The sequence below is a fragment of the Uranotaenia lowii genome, chromosome 1 (genome assembly GCF_029784155.1).
Source record: "Uranotaenia lowii strain MFRU-FL chromosome 1, ASM2978415v1, whole genome shotgun sequence".
Lineage (NCBI taxonomy): Eukaryota > Metazoa > Arthropoda > Insecta > Diptera > Culicidae > Uranotaenia > Uranotaenia lowii.
The window spans coordinates 177446370-177469628 of NC_073691.1; the positions used below are offsets into that span (position 1 = coordinate 177446370).

At 33.8% G+C, this 23259-nt stretch overlaps 1 protein-coding gene and 2 non-coding genes across 3 annotated transcripts in view; 1 reads left to right on the plus strand and 2 right to left on the minus strand.

The window, feature by feature from the left end:
• Positions 1-5062: 5062 nt before the first annotated feature.
• The window catches only part of LOC129737810 (heart- and neural crest derivatives-expressed protein 1), a 33479-nt gene continuing 15282 nt past the window's right edge, over positions 5063-23259 (minus strand). The window contains exons 3-5 of the mRNA XM_055728974.1: positions 20396-20703; positions 20171-20323; positions 5063-5346 (exon numbers count right to left, since the gene is read on the minus strand). Coding sequence (XP_055584949.1) covers positions 5257-5346; positions 20171-20323; positions 20396-20703 — 551 coding nt within the window. The 3' untranslated portion in view covers positions 5063-5256. The remainder of the gene's footprint in view (positions 5347-20170; positions 20324-20395; positions 20704-23259) is intronic.
• On the plus strand, positions 18856-18927 carry Trnaw-cca (transfer RNA tryptophan (anticodon CCA)). The gene has a single exon. It is a non-coding gene; the product is annotated as a tRNA-Trp (tRNA).
• Positions 19051-19123, minus strand: Trnam-cau (transfer RNA methionine (anticodon CAU)). Its single transcript has one exon. It is a non-coding gene; the product is annotated as a tRNA-Met (tRNA).

Here is a 23259-nt window from a genome sequence, read left to right on the forward strand (position 1 = left end):
ATTATAATTGCTATGAACCAAAAACTAATTTTTAGATACTGATATTTTTTTTATTGTTCTGTTAATTTTTTTCAGAATAGTGATTCGAAAATATCGTGTTGGTTTTATCAATTCTGAAATAAATTTATAATCGTAAATTGTGGTCAAGAATGCTAATTCTAAATCTAAATTTAACTCTGGAATGAAATAATGAAATATATTTATTTAAGAACTTTATTTAATCTGAATCGAATGAAATCCATTTAATTAGAATAGTAACAAATTTGCCGCCAAGAGGGTATGAATAACATAAAAAAATTATTTTCTACTCCTTGAAGGGCACAATATTTACAATGTTTGAAAACGATGTTCTAGAAATAATTTTAAAAAAAAACATGAAAGAAAGGATCAATTTCTGATAGTCACATTGGTGGAAAAAAAATTTAAATGCTGATTTAGATTTGAAAGGCGTTGAACAATTTGTGCATTTTTTTAATGTAAAATGTAAAAAAGACATTAAAAATAAAGGTTTTGATTAAATAATAAACTTTCTCGATGACTGAGAGTGAATTTCGACTTCTGAGAAAAGTTACATAACTTTTCTCTTTACTTTTTACAGTTCTACAAAAATACAGGAATTTGATCAAATTTCAAAGAAATTTTAAACCAAAATGAATCTCAGATCTCTTCTACATAGACGTCGTATAAATTGAAATTTTTAACATAAAAAAAAATTTAAACTTCCTTTTGTGATGACAAAAATAAAATCGTTGTATCACATTCAATTGAATTTTCTAAAAATTGTCAAATAATTTTTTTTTGACTAAAGCATAATATCTCTGAAATTAAAAAATCTAGACAAAATCTTGATCTTCATGAAATAAAGTATAGTAATTAGATTTAAAATCAGATTTTATGTTTTATGTCGGTTTATTGTTTTATTAAGCTGCAATTCAGTAAAAATTTCTAAACTTTCAAGTCAGACGAGCCATAGCACCTAAACTAGAGGTGATAGAAAAAAATTGATGAAATATTCGAATTCATGACTCCAAAATCTTTCGAAACAGTTATTAGCGCATTTGCACCAAAATAGCTGTTCTTTTGTGTAGATCAACTGTTTTTGTCAAATCAGAAGCTGGATTATAACTTTTAATTCAAATTATCATTGTGTGAATGATCTGGGAACAATATTTACGATATGATTGGTGTCGACTGCGACTCAGCCTGAATGAGCCCAGAATGATAATTTATTTTTTTATATTTTATTTTTTGCAGTTGAGCGAATTATGAAATTTAAAGAAGAAATGTTAGGACTAGGATCAGTCGATCTTTTAATTCATTTTTTTTTTATTTTTTGGATAGATTCTTTGGCATGAAAATATCGATTAGATAGGTTCATATTATTCTCAATTCGATCTTTCGATCTGTTGGATTCTTTGCTGAGTCGACTAATTTAGATCTAAACTTTAATACCGATTCAATGTCAAAAAGTGCCATTTGTTGGGTATTTAATCGATTTCGATACTTAAAATTTGATTGGCTTTTTGGAGTTTTTGTCCGTAATTTTTCAATTCTGCCAGTAAAAGTTCTACTCTCTTGATGCGCCTATTGGAAAATTTGACTGCAGTTTGTTTGAGAACACAATTCAAACGGAGTGGAAAATTTTGAAAATTTAAAGGCATACCCACTAGGAAAGTTTTAAATTTTTTAAGAAGTTTGAGCGTTTTCTTATATTTTTTAACGAGTTTTCTCCCTTAAGGGGGGAGGGGGGGGGGGGGGGTGATCAACTCGGTTCAAATCAAGTGGAGTGAGCACATGATAAGAAACTACAGTTGAGGATCATCAGGGAAATGGCTCAGAAGATTCATTTAAAATTCATTAAAAAATTAAAATTATTTTTCTGAATGAAAAAAAAAAAGGTTTACCTGAATCAAAGACCTTATTGGTCTCAGGTCTTTAAAATATATATGTGTTTTTTTTTAGAAAATAGAATTCCAGATCATGATAAACTGTTATCCAATATTTTGATTCTGATGAGCGAATATTGCATAAAGAATTCTAAATTTTGTAACTCAAAGCCTGTTCCTCTGGAGGCTGCATTCTAAATTCATTGCACAGTGGTCCAGATCAAACATTTAGCGAGACAAAATTAATAACACAAAATCCTTGCGTTTTAGACAAATCATTTGTTCTACAAAGTTACATTATATAATAAGCGCTTTCTTTTTTAAAGGTGAGTTATTAGGACGTGTCAATACCGTGGAAATTCGTGATACTAATTTCTTTCGGTGAATAGATAGAGTATTGAAATGTTATAGAAAGCTGTAGTTTGTATCATTTGAAGAAACTTTGCTGAACATACCAAAATCGTACAATGAAACGGTATCGCTCTATGATTTTTTCAAGATTAAAAGAGTAGGGCGTGTCTTAAAAAACGGTTTTTTGCTTATAACTTTTTTAATAGATGCTCTACAAGTTTAATGTGTTCTAAACACTTTCTCAACACAACAAAACGCATCTTTTTCTCGAAGACTGTGCATGGCTATCTTATTGTCTTTTGAAGCTAGGAGCATTATCTTGTAAAAATTATCAATTTTTGAGCTGCTGTATCTCAAATTGGGGCAAACGAAAAAATCTGCTTTTTGCTGCATAAACTAGGTTATAATACGAGTATTAGATACAGAAAAAACTGGAGATGCGTATTTTGTTTAACTCGAGATTTTTAATTTTGAACATCTTATATTTTTAAGTATTTTCAAACAAAAATATCAAATCCTCCTCTAACATGCTTTATTTTACCGGCTTTAAAAGTTATTGAAATTTTTTTGCTTTTATGCAGATAATGGCCTTAGAAAGCGCAGGCGTGCTATCCAGTATGTCATGTTTGGCGAGTTTGATATTAGAGATATATTCGATTAGGCGAAATGGAATTCCATACAGTGTTTTTAAACTGTTAATTGCAAGAAGAAAATTACCTCAAATGTAAGGCGAAATGTCAACTCACTGAAAAAAATCACCAGATGCATCATCGCAACCGTCTGTACAACCCACGGTAGATCCGTATGCGCCAGAGGAAGGTTTGGCGTTTCTTTGTCGGAGTGACTTAACCAAAGCTCAGCACATTGAAAACCGCCAAATGAAATTTTTAGAAGGGAACAATGACTATCCCTCTTCAACTACATTATGAAGACCAATCAAACTTCTTTTTAAAAATTAAACCTTTGTGTTAACGCAGAGAGAAGTTTGAAAATGGAAGATGAGATATAAGTAAATATTACGTCCAACATGTTGTTTGTTCAAGAATTTCTTTGTCAATACCAAAAGCGAACTTGTCTTTACCATGCCTGATTCAAAAGAAATTAACGATTTGGCCGACTCGTGTTCTCAAAAATGTTACATTAGTAAACCATCTGGGAAAAGGCTGAACGTACCACAACCAATCGACGAGGAAAATCCTAATAAATATTGTTATGGCTTTTCCCCGTTACATGCGTACATACGATCCATTGAGGTGTTTTTAAAAGCTTTCTACATATTAGGAATTAATTATTCTTCTTGACGTGTTCGTAACTTGAAATCCGACTTACGAAATGAAACAGTTCTTGTTATGATCTTTTTTTTAGTTAGAAGAAACCCAGTTGTAGTGCAGAGAGGAGCTCAAATTCATTGTCAAAGAAATTCAACTACCTGAAGCTGCGCACATTATTTTAAAAAATATTTGAATTTAACATCTTTTACATTATTATTAAATGAATATGCATTTTTATATAAAAAAATTTATAAAAAATAATTTTTAGCTACAATATTTATAAAAGGGAATATTTGAGAATGCTAACAAATAAAGCATAAAAAATCTCATTCGATCAACGGAATGTAAATTCAATGAACATTAAAGCACGAAATTTTTTTACGTGCTTTTTTGTTTGAAAAAACTTAAAAATATAAGATGTTCAAAATTGAAAATCTTGAGTTAAACAAAAAACGCATCTCCAGTTTTTTCTGTATCTAATACTCGTATTATAACCTAGTTTATGCAGCAAAAAGCAGATTTTTTCGTTCGCCCCAATTCGAGATATAGCAGCTCAAAAATTGATAATTTTTTACAAGATAATGCTCCTAGCTTCAAAAGACAATAAGATAGCCATGCACAGTCTTCGAGAACAAGATGCGTTTTGTTGTGTTGAGAAAGTGTTTAGAACACATCAAACTTGTAGATTATCTATTAAAAAAGTTATAAGCAAAAAACCGTTTTTTTAGACACGCCCTACTCTTTTGATCTTGAAAAAATCATAGAGCGATACCGTTTCATTGTACGATTTTGGTATGTTCAGCAAAGTTTTTTCAAATGATACAAACTACAACTTTCTAGAACATTTCAATACTCTATCTATTCACCGAAAGAAATTAGTATCACGAATTTCCACGATATTGACACGTCCTAATAACTCACCTTTAAAAAAGAAAGCGCTTATTATATAATGTAACTTTGTAGAACAAATGATTTGTCTAAAACGCAAGGATTTTGTGTTATTAATTTTGTCTCGCGCTAAATGTTTGATCTGGACCACTGTGCATTGGGTTTAACGTATAAATGAAACTTTCATTTTAAATTGAAACGCTTGCCCAAAACTAAAAAAAAAAAACAATTATTTTATAGTTCCACATTCTGAAAATCGGTTCTTGTGAAATATTTAAGATATCGTTCTTCTCGCAAAGCTAGCAACTGGCACCCATTTTTGCTGCCGATGTTGCCGATCAACAGGGCGTAAAATATCGATCGACCCAACACGAAACGAACGAAGGGAGGGCCATCTGGTTTTTAGCCTCATCCCTCAGACGCGAGAATCATCAACACGTAAAAATAGTCAATAATGTGCCGCCCCAATGGCCTCAGCAGCAGTTGAACGAAGGAAGAAGTGTATTAGAAATGGGAACATTGAGAGGAATGGTCATTGAAATAATATTTGGAGCACATGGATATTCGGAATCGGAATAGAAATGAATAAAAAGATCTTATCCCCCAAGCAATATAAAGAGTTGTATAGATTCGAACACTTTATTTTCACTAGAGCATTCAGTACGAGTTTATTTAGAGAAGTGGAGAAATTCTTCGAATTAATAATAGCAAACAATCCGGTTGTGGATGTTTAGGTTTTTTTCGGGATCAAATTATTTACAATCTAGAAAGTTACGATTCTTTGGCTTCGAATATCACGTTAGGTTTGTTGTTGCTGATGATCTGGTCCATAGTTTTGGTTGACCCAGTCTTCGGTTGACTTATTTGATGGTGGTTTTAGTTTCTAAGGCCCAAACGTGCTGGGGCCATCCCGTGCGTCCCTTGATTTTTTTGCCCTCGTTAGCCAGGTTCTGGAACGAAACAAAAGGAAAACATGCATTCATATAAATGTTTCTAAAATTTCTAGAAGGTTAAACCATCGACGGTCATTGTTAGTATACCTTAAGGAATTATTTATCTTAGACTAACAAAAAAACGATTCAACGAGTGAATTTTCGAAAAATAGTGCTTTTATTCTTGTTCCAGTAAGGTCAAGTGAGGTAATTGTATGTATGTATGTATGTATGAGAACCCACCAGTGGCTGATAGGTCTTTCGACCCGAGGCGGTACGGGAAGTCTTGATCGCACATTCAAATATTGTTAATACTTAACTCATCAACAATTAGTGCAGCACAACCAAGGGGTCCGTTACCACTGGTTTGGGACAGGTTTGACTCATCTCACTCCCTTCCAACTGTTCGAAACAAATAAAGATTCCTGAGAAGGTACCTAAATAACCTACTCATGATTCCAAATTTGCCGAGATACTCCGGCTGGCTTGAACCCACAATCCATTGTATATCAGTCTTCCGATCGTTTGATGTCCTGTCCAATCCCCCCACTAAACCCCATAATAGAGTTAAGCTATTTTAAATATTTGATCAATAAATAATTTATACTCGTGATTCAAATCTTACCTTGTAACAATTCCAACTCAATAAAAAATTTTGAAGAAATAAAACATGAAAAAGGTACTTAGATGAATTTTCTGGATCTTGATTTACGCCGAATTCTTCATATTTTTTCCAATCACAGTAACCATCATAATCCATCAAATGTTGACTACCGCCCAACGAGAGCGATACAAATACAGTATACATAGCCAATTTTTCAAATGGTGTCGTCTAGTCGACAACTTGGTTATCAATTTGCAGCCCCAACTATATAAATCACTTGGACAAAAATCCAACAATCCTGTAGGTCTTAATCAGAATTTTACTAAGAACACTTAGCTAACAATTCACGAGTCCATTCATATAAACTTCTTCCAAAAGCCACAATTTCTCGAATTATTTTATGTTATCCGTTGATCAAACATTAAAACATTAGAAAAAACACATAACGTTGTGGTTATTATATTATTTAACTACCATATGAACAGAAAACACGTTCTCCAAAACCCTACTCATAAATATTCCCCCGTGATTTCTTAACTCCTTAACGCCACCTAAAAAACGACTCCGGCGCTGGAACTTGCATTTTTTTTCTTTACCTAAACACGATACTTCCTGTCACAAAGCGCACAATCAGGGAACTTTTGAAACATTGGTAAATCTACAATCTGAATCTACAATTCAAATCGACTAAGATTCCTTTATTTTTCACACTTGCAGCACTTCCCTGTCTTCTCAGATCTACAAAAATGCAAGTTAGAATCCAGTTTTGACGAACCATAAAAAAATGTCGGACTAAATAACATTGAATAACTCGATGGAAGTAACGAACAATAATTTTCAAGGAATCACGAAGCAAAACGCGACCACGGAAAAATATGCGATCGCACACCAGGTCAAGTGAGGTAATTATGAACAAAATTACTAAGTTTTCAATACTAACAGCTAAACAAGTCTTTCTGCAATGTACAATTTCTGGAAAGTAACAAAATGGATGAATGGTCCCGTCTTCATTTAAAAATACGTTTCTTATTTTTATGTTTCAGTTGTTAAATGCCTGTTAAGTGTTAACAATTACTCCGTAAATTCATTATTACGCCGGTATCTAAGGGATAGTTATGAACATTATGGGTAAATCGGGCTACCGTCCTCTTAAACATTAAATAAATTACTATTAAAACATGATTTCGAGCTTAAAGTGTTTTATCAAAGCTGTGAGCAGAGATGCCATTCTCCACCATGTAAGACGGAGAACGGAGTTCTAGACCCCTTTTTCTTCACGGAGAAAAAAGACAACTGTTGTTCCAAATATTCCAGCTAGTTATACCAATCATCAAAGTGTAAAGGGTGATACGGTCCAAATTTGGTCAATATCAACTTGACGTGACGGTAAAAAGGCCATGGAGTGGTACGCCGCCAACAACGTGCAGGTGGTTCCCAAGGACAAGAACCCTCCCAACACGCCAGAGCTCCGCCCAATTGAGAATTACTGGGCTATTGTCAAGCGGAACCTAAAGAAGACCAAAAAAACTGCTAAGGACGAGCAGCAGTTCAAGGCAAACTGGCTTTCTGCGGCGAAGAAGGTGGACAAGGTGGCTGTACAAAATCTGATGGCAGAGGTTGAGCATAAGGCCCGGCAATTCGGATTTGGAAAAGCGGAAGCCTAACTGAATATTTTTCTTGAATTTTATACTAATTAAACTTGAAAAAGAAATTTAATTTGATTTTTTAAATAAACGATTTCACCGATTTACACGCGTTTTCTCTTGACCAAATTTTGACCGTATCCCGTATCGTACAGTTGATTTTTTCACATTCAACTATAAATATAATAGATTCAACTACAAACTGCTGATTGATCTCACGCAATCAACTATGAATACAATAGATTCAGTAGGGTGGCAATTCATTCGAGAAAGTCAGGAAATGCGGGAAAAAGTCGGGATTTTAAATCCAACGGGAAAAAGTCGGGAACTCCTCAAAGAAATCGTGAATTTTTGCTCAGTTCATACACTGCCCGCTATATGTTTAGGACAACCCGTTCAAAAACATGAAAATTTTTTTCGACTAGATCTCAGCAACTTACGACATAATACATTTGTTTTAATTTCATTCGAAATATTGTGTGCTGCTAAACCTCCCTTGGGTGAATATATCAAAATATAAGTATATGTTTAGTCACATTACCACATTATAGGTATATGTTTAGTTACATTAACCCGGACATCTCAAGGTAAGGTGGACCAAATTTCAAAATTCAAGTTGCAATTCGAATTCTTAAACACATCAAACACAAAAATTGCAACATACTTGAAATGAATAAAATAGCTACTTAAGTCATCGACACAAAGTTTTGGATCACCTCACAGTATATCAGCCAAAAATTTGGGGTCAGTCTTCTAAACATACAGTTTTTTTTCGAGCATATCTCTCTTATATCAAACAATTATTGTTTGTTACATTGATACAACGTTTTGTTTATCTGTAATCTGGTTTAAAAGCTATTTTTTTGTTTACGACACTTTACCATCCTTGTGGCATAAAAGCTATCACTTTCTAGTAGTTTTTATCAAAAAGTTTTTTTTTGTTAAAATGTGAGGGAGACGAGAAATTTGGCTTCTATGATTTTATTTTGGAAAAGTTGTTTTCTCGCCTGTGTTGTCACGTCTTGAATAAATTTGGAACCGCAAGTTGAAAAAAGAGAAAAATAAGCTTGTTGGATAGGGAATTCAAAAATCTTCAAAAATAGTTGAAGTTCTTTGGCTGGAAAATTAGCAATTTATGCCAAAAATCTTTCAAAAAGTCGTCACGTCACGCTGGAATGAATCATGTGTCATATAAAGTGAAGTCAGAGAATATTCTTTAAATGAATAAACTTCAATAAACGCATAGCATAGTATGGAGTTCTGCGGCTTATTTTCTAATTAATGTTAAAATTAAACATTTTGAACCTTTAGTGAACTTATCAACGAATATTTGTTTGGGTTTGACCAGTCCAAACTGAGTGTCACCGCCATGAGAAAATTTTGAACCAACATAATTCGAATCTTCCCTACAATACTCAAAAAGCAAATATGATAAACAGAAATTAGTTCCTTGGGTTAAAATCTACTGATTCTTTTCCTCACAATTAATAAATTTTGTCTCTCGTAAGAATTATTTTACTTTCAACTGAAATTGCTTTTTTAAGGGATTTTAATCATTTGTTAAGAGAAGTTTCTCAAGAAAATGCTGATGGTGTTTAGTGCGGTCTGGTCGACTTCCGACAATTTTTCCTCCGGTAAATATAAAAACTTGGGAAATATTATCAGGTGAAATATTAGGGAGAAGGAAATGAATATTGCGGTTGCATAGATAAAATGTAAAATCACTTGATTTCCGATCTAAACTCACACGGTAACATTAATACATTTTGAATTTACGTCTCGAAAATCAATCTATTTTATTGCTTGCGGTTTTTCAAAGTTTATGGAATACACATTTAGAAAAAAAAAACTCATAATTGAACATAAGATTCAAAATATAATTGCTTTGTGAATTGAATTTACTTATCTATTTTAATAAATTTTAAAATTTTAATAACTTCACTAGAAAATCGTTAAATTGAGCTTTTCCGAATGATTTTTTTTGAGAACCATGTTTGTAAGATTCTGCGGGAAAAAGTCGTAAAAAATGCGGGAAATCAAAATTTGAATTTGAGTGGCCACCATAATTCAACTGTAATGGTATTATTGATTCAACTGTAAATATGATAGGTTCAACTACAATTGTATGATTGATATTAGACATTCAACTAAAAATATATTAGATTCAACTATACATTTCTGATTCTCTCAATGAACTATAAATATGATAGATTCAACTATAAATTTCTGGTTGTTTCATCTAAAAATGTAATTCATTCAACTACACTTGTATGATAGATTCTAGGCATTTTATTTTCACGCTTCGCTGTGAACATATTTGTAGTTTTAAAAATTAATCCCATCTAGGCAGAAAACCTTTCAAAAGATTGCTCTAATTGTGGAACTTCCTTCTGGTATGGGCTGGATTTGGCTCAAATTTAGAAGAATGTGATTCAAAAGATATTTCAGATTGACATCTTTAAACTGTTCGAAAATTGTTAACAACCTCTTTTTTAAAAAAGTCTTTTGTTTTCTATTTTCCCGCAGATCTAAATGTGTAAGTTTTAAAGTGTGAAACAGTGTGATGATGCCCTAGCTAGATCGCAAAAGGAAGGGTCTAAGAGCTGTATATGGTAAGTAGAATTTTAATTCGTGTTCTGTCACCTTATTCCTGTAATTGATGCTCAACCTCATCTTTGTATATAAGGGTGGCAGTCAAATGTTATGTCGAATTTCTAAAACCGATCATTTACATTTTGCAGATTGGCCTGTGCAATTTCAGCTCAATCAGACGCCTCAAAGCGCTTAAAGTTTCCCTCAAAAACCACCAACCAAAAAGGACCAACAAAGGAAATCGGAAAAATCGAAATTTCAATTTTGCTGGAAAATGACTTAAAATGCATAAAACTTCAAAATGTGGTGTTATCTCATTTTTTTTGTCAAAAATCGACTTTGAATTTTCAAAAATCACGAAAAACGACCGGTTTTCGAAAAACGGCTAAGCCCCATAAAGTCGAGTTTTGGCCAAATTTTTTTTTCGAGATAATATCAGATCTCGACGTTTCATGCATTTCTTAGTCATTTGGCATCAACATTTAAATTTCGATTTCCTTTGATCCCCTTTTAGATGAGTTTTGAAATTTTGAAGTCGGTTTTGAACGAAAAAATTTTTTCGAGATAACACCAAATTTCGAAGCTTTATGCATTTTGAGGAATTTTTTGCACTAAAATTAAAATTCCGATTTTTCCGTTTTCCTTTCTTCATCTGTTTGATCATTTTTTAGGGTAAAAACCGATACTTTGAGCGCTTCGAGACACCTCTAAATCATGTTCGATTGAGCTGATATTTTGCCCAGATCAGTTTTTTTAGGCCACTCTACGAAATGATGTATATGGTCGGTTTTCAAAATTCGATCATTATTTTTTTCCATACATCCATTGCCACCCTATAATGTATGTAGTAGGGGAGAGGGTGGTAACGTGGGCCTAAGACACACAAACGCAACCAATTTGCAAATCATAGCTTGTGGGGAACCGTGGGTCACATTTTGTGGGGTATCTTGGGCCACCTATATTTTTATGTTTTTATATACATTCAGAACTTAAAATACGTTTTTTTCTATCTGTAAAGTTGTTTATGCCAAATGAAGAATTATGAAAAATATTTTGTCCATCCTATGTAAAGAATTTTGCCAAAACGATCGCGAGCCAGGTTTTAGGAATTATTCGGTCATGCACAACTCTTTTTTGATTTCATCATCTGAAATTGCTTTAAAATAACGAAATGAATGATGAAATTACAGTTTTGGTTCAACTCATAAACTTTACATGTTATTTAGTCAATTTGGATTTGGTTGCCCACAATTCCCCACCATTTTTCAAAATCCAAAAAAATATTGCATTTTTTTAACAGTCAGAACTTAGGGAAAATAACTTATTAAAAATTTAAAAAAAAGCTTATTGATACGTTAGAAATGTAGAAAACCATACCATTTTTTCATTTTATCTTTTATAATCAAGAAGTTATGGAGCATAGAAAAAAAATGGCCCACTCTCCCATACCTAATTATTGTATTAATTATCTCAATGGACTCTCAATTTATAATCGGAGGATATTTTCATTCAGCTTCTTAGGCTGTCCGGCTAAACATTTTGATAGCATTGAGTTGTTTATTCAACTATTACCCTGTTTGAATTTCATAATACATGTGGTCTTAAAAGTTTATTTTTTTATTTAAAATTAACAATACCATTAACCTCGATTTTGAAAATGAGTTCATAGTAACTCAGTAATGTTAAACTTAGGGTGCAGTTCGTTCCCTCGAGATGGTTGGAAACTTATTACCCCTTACTTTCCATTGAAGCGATAAAGGGTACACATTAGAAAAAACTCAACTGGTGCTGTCTCCGTTACTGAACCACTTACGAATATGGTGATAGTAGCCACCAGAACTTTTTTTTTGCTTTTCAAAAATGCATTCCAAATCCTGAAGGAAAAATGCTTATCCGTCAGTTGAGCCAACTTTTGATCGTTGCCGCGCTCAATTAGAAATATGTCAAAGCAAGATAAAGTGACTGAAGAGTAATTTGTTTCACTTTGGGCGATCTTGGGAATACATAGCTTTGAAGCGTTATGTTGTGTGGGATCTTGGCTGCTTACATACAGCTCTAAGTGCAATGCTAGATTCTCAACCGTAAATTATTTCATTTCAACTCTTCAAGTGGCCGTCGCTTATTCGTCGTTGCCCGTTCGTTCCGAGAGCGATGTCTCGTTACTGTTATGGGAAAAAATGGGCCCAACGTTTGTCGGAATCGGTATTTTAATAGGCCTTTAATCTTTAAGCGTCCCGGAAGGAAGTACAGGATGGTAATCATTCGATGGGCGCCACAGAAGAAGATTCGACTGAACCCATAACCAGCTAGGAATTGAAAGAGGATTGATTGTTGAATGAGTGGTTCAAATGCTTTGAAATTCCGAGATATGATCATGATTTAAACTTTAAAATAATAAAAAAAACACAGAAGCAGAATTTCGTTTGGAATTCTGTAGCAAGATACAGAACAAAAATTTAAAAACAAAATTTAAAAAGAATAAATATTAGGAATTAGCATTTGAACTAAGGACTCAGAATCAAATTGTTTACAGGGTTGCTAGCGAACCGGGAAAACCGGGAAAACCGGGAAAAACTTTGGAATTTCATCACGTCACCGGGAAACCGGAACTAATTGCGAAGAAATATGAGTTATCTAATTTTTTCGCTCTCCGCAAGTGTGCTACAGTCAAATGATATTAATTTAATAATGAAACTTTTATCGACAAAACTAAACACAAAACTTAACTTTTTTTCTCTTTTAAAGTGGTTTCTAACTTAACCAGTTTCTTTTATAGAGCGTCAGCAACATATACAAATGAATTAAAGTGATCTAGAAATTCAACTATTCAATATGTATTTGATAAAAATCTACCTGACACCAGTTGATGCATCAGTTCGAAGTTTTCTGAGTAAGTTTCAATATGGTACAAAATTGTTATTTTCTCTAATATCCTTGGTCTAGTCAGGAAAATGAGTCTAGCTTATGGAGGTTACACTCTAACTTGAAGAGGTTTTGTGTTCTGCAAACCTTGAGACTTGTTGTTTTCTCTCACTATAAAGGTTTCTCGCACATCCAGGTTTGGCTGTACCAGTTTCAGTTTCGACGTAAAATTGTTCAGTGTTCGATATACATATTTCATAAAATTATTTCATGCATAAATGAAATAAATTGGCAGCGTGAGACGTTTTTAAGCAGAGTTACACCTCTTTTTCATCAGAAAAAAAAAATTGGTTTTTCAATGTTGTTGTTGTTGTGTTTTCCGTTTGAATTGACCTGAGGAAGGAAGCGTTACATCGCAAGTGTTAAGTTTTAATTTCATTCCACGTTGAGCTGTTGCTTAAAGTTTCCGAAATCTAAGGTCTTAACCCTGATAAAAAATAATATCTTACACTCAAACAATTAAAACTCAGCCCTGTTTTATACACGGTTTCTATATTTTCACGAATTTTCAGTTCAAATGACTATTACTATAGTTATTCATTATTTTGTTTTAAAAAAACATTTTTTTTTTCAAAAACATGTCTTTGGATATGTACAAAAGAATATAACTGGATTTAGAAAATAACTAAATATTTTCCTGCAATCGGATGATTTTAAGTTTTGTAAGACAAACCCCCATTCAAGTTGATTTTATAGTATGTTTCGATGTATTGTTAACATATTTCCATATAAATTATACTTTTTTTCTAGAACTCTATAGAAATTCTAGAAAATTTATATTGGCTGAAAAGTACAACATTATGGTTTCAAGATCAATATAACTGGACTTTGTTTTGCAAAATTGTCGAAATTGTTGAGCAAAACGACGAATAGATGCCCAGTTCGTTAGATTTGTTTTAAAAAATCATGAAAACCTGTAAATTTGAAACGAAAAGACTACATGTTACAAGACGCCGAAGTGTTTACCATGATTTCTTATCGGTTAACAAGTTTTGGGATACAATTATTAGAAATTTGAAGCCTTTTATATTGATTTTTTTAATCGCCATGATTTTAAATCAAAAACGAGTATAAAAAATATCGGAAAAATCATCATCATTTTTTTTTTTTTTAACAATTCTTTATTTGAAACGGCTCATACCTTTAGGCTTTAAGGAGCCAAAATCGATTTTGTTGTTTACAATTGTTTTCTTAACTTAACACTTTGTGAGAGGAGAAAGGAAGATAGAAAGGGAAATATGAAAATAAAAAAGAAATTATAGACGAAGATCGATAGTTTTTAGAAAAAGGTAGATTTCGAAAAAAAAATCATCATTTATAACCGTGAAAAAACCTTGAAAAAACCGGGAAAAACTTTGGAATTTCAAAACGAAAAATCGCTAGCAACCCTGTGTTTAGGAATCTAAATTTTTCATACATATGCAGGTTAAAGTGGCAGCCAAATGGATCATGTCGAATTTCGATAACCGACCGTATACATTTTGTAGATTGGTCCAATAAATTTGATCCAAAATTTCAGCTCAATCGAACTTGATATAGGGGAGGTGCCTCACCCTTTTTTTTACCCTCAAAAATTACCAAAGGGGGAACCAAAGGCAATCGGAAAATCGAAATTTGAATTTGGTATGCCAAATGACTTAAAATTGCATAAAACGTCTTCTTCTTTTTTGATAGGAGTTTAACCCGTTAAGGTCATTCTTCCTCGTGCATAAAACGTTGAAATCTGGTGTTATTCCAAAAAAAAATTGTCAAAAATCTACATAAATACTTTAAAAATCATCAAAAGGGGGAATCAAAGGAAATTTGGAAAATCAAAATTTTAAATTTGATACCAAATGACTTAAGAATGCATGAAACGTCGAGTTCTGGTGTTATCTAAAAAAAAAAATTTGGTCAAAAATCGACTTTCGGGGAAACCCGGCCGTTTTTTCGGAAAACCAACTGAGTCCAAGAAAGTCAAATTTCGATTTTTTTTTATCGCGATAACATCAGATTTCGACGTTTTATGCACTTTAAGTCATTTGGCATCAAAATTAAATTTCCGATTTTTCGGATTTCCTATCCCCCTTTTGGGAATATTTTAAATTTTAAAGTCAATTTTTTTTTCGAGATAACACCAGATTACGTTTTAAGAGAGCAATTTTAAGTCATTTAACATTAAAATTAAAACTTAAATTTTTCCGATTTTCTTTGGTCCCCCCTTTGGTGATTTAAGGTCAAGAAAACCGAAACTTTGAGCACTTTGAGGCACCCCTAAATCAAGTCCAATTAAGCTGAAATTTTGCACAGGTCAGCTTTCTGGGTCAATCAACAAAATGTATATGGTAGGTTTTCAAAATTCAATTATGAAATTTTTCCCACGCATAAATTGCCACCCTAATGTAGATTTTTGAGAAATACAGTACTGGTTTGTTTATCGGACGCTTTTCAATCAGACAAGTTCGGTAATCGGACGATTTTAAGTGTTGATACCAGATGCTCTATAATCGGACGTTTTCTCCGGAAATCTGCTTTTTATTCGTGGCTCAGATCTGTAATCGGACAACTGCGCCTATGATGCGACTACCGAATAGAAAGTGTTGCGCCTGTAATGCGTCTCCAATTCGGAAATGTTTACATTTAAGGCCAACTTTGGTAATCGGACGCTTTCGATTATCGGACGCTCCCCTTGGTCCCAGCAGGATTGGCGAGCGAGTACTGTATGTCAGACTAAGTTTTCAGATTCTGTAAAGCTACATTTGACTTCTTGTGGTTTTCGATAACAAAAGCGTTTGACCTATCCAAGTGACCATGACGAAATTTTCAAAGCATTTTATAAGTAAATCGTGTATAAAATTAACGCAATTTTAGTACTTTGGTAAAAGATGCATAAACAACAACAAAAAGTGTTGCGATATTTATTACTTCTGAAACATGCAAATAACTTGAGTTTAAAATCATCTCCAATATTTCAGCACCAACACTTGAAAAGGGTCTATGTTCATTTATGACGTTTCGCGAAAAACGCGTTTGAAAATTTTGCAATCTTTTTTAAATCGCTAATTAAAATTCACGAGGAATCTCCCAAGTCTTTATGGTCAAAACGGTGCGTAGGATCATTCTAAATATGTTTTTATCGATACGACGGTTTTATCATGTAAAAATAGCTCGCAATTGTTTATAGACCCTAGCTGGAGTATGAAATTCATCTAAATGTTTTATAGACCCTTCGCTTTGTACTGTCTCATATGTGTGAGTGAGATGGAGATAAAATTTCCCCCTATTTTTTGACAAAGGCTTATGGTTCTCGCTATAGGAGTGAGTGAATAGCTTTTCGGATTCTTCCCCTTTTAATTTTTTGCATCTAGACCGTTTGCTTTGTTGTGGAGTAAAGGGTGTATAAAACAATCTATGTGAGAATAATGTCATTTTATGGCTCTAAATTTTTTAGATCCTTTACTCAAACTGCATTATAAATCTTACGAAAACTGAAAATCTAAAAACGGTTTTTGTGTTAAGTAGAGCTTATATTGGGCTATTTGAATCCACTGAAAACCGGTTTTGTTTACTTTGTCTTTTATACCCTTTTCACATGTTGCTGCTGATTTCATCTTTTCGATGTAAACCCGTGGAAACGATGTAAAAGAATTACATAAAATTGAAACAACCGTGACGTAATAAAACATAGCAGAATATGACATTACACTAACAGACAGACTCACATTGAGTTCATCAATAAGATGTAGCATACAAAATATGATATATTTCTCAAATCCCAAAATTACATAGTAAATCATGAATAATTCGTCGAGAGGTCTATATATATTTTTTTGCTTTGTAAGGAAAGTCAGGTAGGACGGACACCCTAAGGTAGAATCACATTAGAAAATCTCATATTGGCGCATTAACTATTGGAATTATTAAAAAAATTTCCTTCGACAAGACTTTTTTAAAGCAATCTAAAACATGCTCGGAAATAACACTTTTTCAAAATGGTAAGGTAAAACGGACACTGCGTAGAAAAGGTAGATATTGTCGGAAAAAATGCTGTACATGTACAATTTTTTTTGTAAATTAATTACTTGAGAAGTGAGAGACGAACCAGCCAAAGGCTGAAAGTCTCTTAAAATAAAGAAAAAAAAAGTACTTGAGAATGTTTTTAAAATAAAAAGGGTCCAGTCCGAGTCCAATTGCGTAACGGTGAGATTTTCGGAATCCTGTAAAATACAGGACTAAGCTGTCTTCACCGGGGGTCCACTTTCAACAGATCTTATGGCCTGTTTGAAATGCTGAGTACTTTTCGACCGACAATTGCCCTTGCCAACGTCTTTCGTAGGCATATGGAGGATCAAGCCGATGAAAATTTTGAAATACCTGGAGAAATGTATGTGTCCGTTTAACCCGACCTTGAGGTGTCCGTCTTACCCGACCTAGGAACTTTTTCGTCAAAACGTTTGTTGCTTACGTCGATCAAAATTCGCTGGGTTACCTCCGGATGGTCGAATAGAAGCCTAATGAACATTCCACTGTTGAAAACGGTAAAAACTTTCGAAAATGTTGCGAGTTATGGACTATTTTCTAAGTAGAGAAAAGTTCATCAAATGGTGCATCCTCAAAGTTTTTGTTTGTTTTGTTTACCATTACGAAATTTTGCTTGTTGTAAATCAACAAAGGGTCTCGGAAGTGTTGATACACTTGGGCAAACATATTTGCCTCATTAGATTTGTGCCAAACATTGTAGTTTTCGAAATATCGAAATTGTCCGTCTCACCCGACTTTCCTCAGGATCACAAAATCGAGCGATTGAATTTTTGCCGAAAGCCGTTTTAGTCGAACAAATTGAAGACGTTTCCGTACATCCGGTAATTTTAACCGACCAAACTGTGAAAGTTTGGTAACTTTATTAGTTGGTAAAATAAATCACCGAAATCACACGCAATTGTTCTTATGAAATAATTATTTAATGAACTGGATAGGAATATATTAGGTACATCATTCGTTGTTGAATCAGAATGTTTCATTAAACATTATTCCAAAAGCGTTTTTCGATTATTTTTTAAAATATTTTCTTGGTGTGTAATGTTCTACTGTTAATGTTGTTCCTTAAAAGCTTTTAAGGGGCGTTCCGTTCAAATCTTTGTTTGTTGATTGTAAATTCAACGTTCAGCATTAGAGTCTGAATTCAGGGAATTTGAAATAAAAAATCGTATCTTGGATTCAGAAATAGATTCAAACAAGAATAACAACTCGAGGGATAAAAATTAATTTAGTTTATTTATTATTATGTAAAATTACTGTCAGTGAGTCACAGAGATACTGTCTTTTTATAAATTTTATTTTCTCATAAAACATAGAAGTCACTTCATAACACAGAAGAATTCATTAGTAATTGCATAGACATAGTAATATACAGTTGCAGGAATTTGACAACATAACATGTCCTCACGTGATACTAATTGATGTCCCGTCATTTTCAACATCACACAATTTCAGTAATATTTCGTGCAATTAGCATCTTCCACGCGACATTAAAAAAAAGTAACATTTTTGAATGAATGTGACAAATTGCGCTCGGTGAAATTAATAAAGCCCTTATTTACTCTAGGCGTTTTTTTTCATCCAAGTTTGACATGCGCTTTGGAAATTGAACAAAAAAGGGCGTGGTTATGAATGCAATACTTCCCCTCAAAAAAAATTCCTTCATGTTAATGGAATTCGTCTAACATTCAGCTGTGTTTCAATTGAACCAAGTTTTAAGTGAGCCTTCCAACGCGGCACTTCTTATAAGACTCCGTGGCGCAACGGTAGCGCGTCTGACTCCAGATCAGAAGGTTGCGTGTTCAAATCACGTCGGGGTCATCTGCGAGTAGCTTTTTTTTTTTTTGTTGGTTGGTGAATCATGACTTTTTTTGTCTCGTAGGACGCAGTCTTTGTCTCTATCTGGCTGCGTTTCAATGCTGGCCACAAAAGCAAAAAGTTTACTGCCCCGAGTGAGGATCGAACTCACGACCTTAAGATTATGAGACTTACGCGCTACCGACTGCGCTATCGAGGCTGATTGGGAGGGGAGGAAAATTTCCCGTACAAATGCTCTGCACCCGCACATGGAATGAACATTTATGTGGGAAAATCTGTCCTTAGAGGGTGGAAAATTCAGCATCTCTTTAATAGGGGTTTTCTTGCACATCGCTTTCCCTTCCTTGTGGGAGATAATTGACGTTTGATGTTTCTCAGAGAACTCACTTTAACGATGCAATTGGGAAAGGCTTTTAGATTATTGGTTCTGTTTTGTAGTGCTGGTGCTGGGAATCGGTACAATTGCACAATTTTCCCACCACACAGTTTTTCCGCACTTGCTCAGACCGGGTGTGTGTGCTGCGGTTTGACATTTAGTTTAATTGACTTATCAGCATCCGAGAGCGTCATCGTGGTGTTTGCAAACAAACGCAATTATGTGGCAAGTGTTGAGAGTCATAATTCAATTGTGGTACCATTAAGGGTAATCATTTGGGCTCGTTTCATTGATAATTGCATTAGGTATATATAATGGCAATCATTTCAATTTCTCAGGATGTGTTTGATGGACCAGAGGTATCTTCAAAGGCATCATCGCAAATTGTAAATAAATCTGGCGATCACAGTACAATATTTTGTCCAAAATAATATTTAAATACTTTGGTAAAATTGTTTCTTGACAGTTTGTGAATTCCATCTGCTCCATTTTATTTGTGGTTGGTACGAAAACAGATCCCCGCAGTCAAAATCCATTCACGAAATACAGACACACTCAACCATAATAAAGATAATGATTCAATTATGAATATTGAATCGGTTTCCCGAAATGGGAGGGTAGTCAAAAACAAAACAAAAACGGCGCGATGTTCGTTCCAGACATTAGAAAAAAAAACTTAAAAGAAAATACCGCCACTGACGGCTTTTCCTCTTCACGCGCCTAGATAAATATGAATTTCCGATAGACCAAAAATGAAAGGGCGTTTTTGTTTTCCTCCTTATGGCTTTAGGAACCTGTAGCGCTTAACCCGAAAGTGGTCTCTTATCTAATTAATAAAAAAACGTTCTATAATATGGGGCATACACTTACTTGCATCATACTCTTCTGGGCCCTTCGTTCTGCGTTGATTTTCCTCGAGGACGGAACCAGCTCTGCCCGGAAGTCGCAGGATGGATCTTGATTTCCGTTCACGACCGCCAGCAGATGGGCGATATAGGAAATCGCTAGCCGCAGAGTTTTGATCTGTTTGAAAGCGGTACAATTTTGTAATTGTCAATATTATATTTTACCTTAAAAATCGAGAAAAAAAACTACCTTAGACAGCTTAGTATCGTTCGGAACATTAGGGATCCGATCCCGCAGGGAGGTGTACGCCGAATTGATGCTTTGCGTTCGGCGGCGCTCCTTCTTGTTGGCAGTATTTCGTCGTTTGACAACGCGCACCACCGGGACGCCACCGCCGCCGGAACTGACCAGCGAAGAGCCGGTAATGATGCTTCCGCTGCCACTGTTGATGGACAGAAGCGAATCTGCTGTACTGAGACCAACGCCGGAACCGTTGCTGGTGGATGAGATTGAGGTGCCCGTCGGGATGCCGTAGTAGCCCTCGTCGCAGATGTAACCTGTGGGACAATAGATTTTTTTTTATTGCCTTATTAGGAAACCTGAAAAAAAATCTAGGAATTTCCCGCAAATCACGGGGAAAATTGTCATGTCTGGAGAATTTACACGGAATTTAGAAAACATTTCCAAATAAATTTTTAATATATGTAAGAGTAGATTTCGAAAGTCTCGAATAAGTTTTGCTTTACAAAAGGCACGAAAAAAGTTTTTATCAATTTACAACGTTGTTAGTTTTAAATTAAGATATTGTGACAGAAAAATCCAAATTGCTCATTATGATATTTTTCATTCCTTTTCGTCGAAAAAGAATGAAATTGTCTGTTAAGCGACAATGAGCCCCATTTTTAAACCGGCACCATTTTTGATTGCGTGAATCGATTTTTAAGAAACTTGGTCAGGTACTAGATCAAACATTTTACAACAAATTTCAAGTTTTTTGTTGTGGAAATTGGAAAAGATACAGCGAATTTTGCGAAGCCATCTCAAATTTCCTGTTTTTCGGGAATAGCTGTAGATATCTTTTATTCAGTCATTGTACAGTTTTTGCTTTCTGTGAAGTTTTAATTGGATAGAGTTGAACTAGACCTTTAAATGTTTCATTTCATTTTTGTCAAGGAAATAGCAAGTTTATTGCAGCCTTTGACGTTATTAGACAGAATTACATTTTCATATGAAGTATGAGAATATCCAGGATTTCGATAAACCATTTTTTAGTTTTTTTTTATTATGAGTAAGTTTAGAAGCGAAATATGACCTTAGTATAGAAAAAAAATGTACATTCAATAGCATTTAAAAAAAGGACTCGTAGAATAATTAATTCAATTAGAAAACTTTGCGCAATTGCTTTTTTTTATTATCATTATCAGATGTTTACTAATAAACTGAACATGGCCGTAGGAAGGGAGGCCCCCCATGAGGATCCAGAAATGCCGAAATCTTTTCCAAGGTCAATAATTCAACTACAGTTTTTCGAAAAATTTCTAGCTAGAAATTCAGTCCCGAATATAGAATTTCAATAAGCTTGTCAAATCGCCCAGATTCTTCCCGAGTTTTTGCACTTTATTTGCTGAATCAAACAAAAATTTAAGTCGAGTTTTTCAAATTTGAGTCTTATTTTTTTTTAAATTAGTTTCATCAAAATAACAATAAAATCCGCTCGTAACATTGAACCAAATAAAATAATATGAATTATTTTTGGAAATGTGATTTAAAATCGATTAAAGTGTTTTGGATGAACAAAAGTAAATTATTTTTCTTTTTGACTTTAATCTCATAATTTTGATATTGGCCCCGGATTTGCACGGCCCGGGTACTTGCGGATAAATATTTGGAAAGCTTTGGTAACCTCAGTTAGGTTAGAATAATTCAGTTTAGGGGTTCCAAATTTGCTTATTAACATAAAAATTGGATGTCTGTTATAAAAATTCGGATTCTGTACCCAGTTTATTTTTACTGAACTTTAGTTTGGATGATCCAAATTGGGAACTTATTCGAATCTCGGTTTTGCATTTCAAACTTCTATATTAGAAACTCATCATTTCGGAATGGGATAAGAAAAAATTCAAAATAACAAACCATTTTGAAGATTTGAAATTTGTACTTTTAATTCTAATGCAGAATTGGAACTAAAGAACGTTTCATAATGGTGATCCAGAATTGTAAAATCTGAAACAGTTTCATCATTCGCAATTTTCATTCAGATTCACAAGTTCACATTGAAAGCCAAAAATTCAATACTCAAATACCTAAGATATTTCTAGTTAAAATTCTGAACCAAATTTCACTTTTTCGCTTCATCTGGAACTTAGATTCAAAAATCGTTTCAAATTCGGAATTCATATTTCGAACTCAGGTTCAAAAAGGCAGTGCTCAGATTCGGTATCAAAATTAAAAATTCAAATCCAGCTCGAAGTTAAGTTTAATAATCAAGATTAAAACATCTATGTGAGAATTTAGTCAAGGTTTCAAATTACAAGCGATCGCAGTTTCATAGTTTTGATTCTGGATTCAAAATTAATATTTTATATTCAATCAGAGTCAGTTTGGAACACAAATCAAAAGAAATCACATATCTATCTATTATATAAAATTCTCTTGTAACGGTGTTTGTAGTACTACTCCTCCGAAATTTCCCAAAAGGATCGAATGAAATTATTTTTAAAATATTCTGTAGCCATGCGAATCGGTTTATATCGAATAAAAACAACACAAAGTCGCATCAATTGTCCGTAATTATGAAATTTGTAGTTTTTTGAATGAAATGAAAGTCATGGCTTCCATTTTTTCGAGATTTTTTTTCCTATGGGCGGTTTGTTTTTCGTCTCTAAGGTCGAGGCGTCGCGACCTGACGTCGTTAGAAGATAGTAACCATGGCATAGCATACTGATCAGTGAGAATATTTTGGCGCGTATTTCTCAACCAAGCATATTTTCAATGCAAGTGGTGGCGATACGAAGCCTTGATGTGATTTTTTTTCTGTTCTTGATTCCTAGCTCATTTCTACAGCCCATGGTTATGAATGACGCCTAGATGTGACTCAGGTTGACATTTTGCTG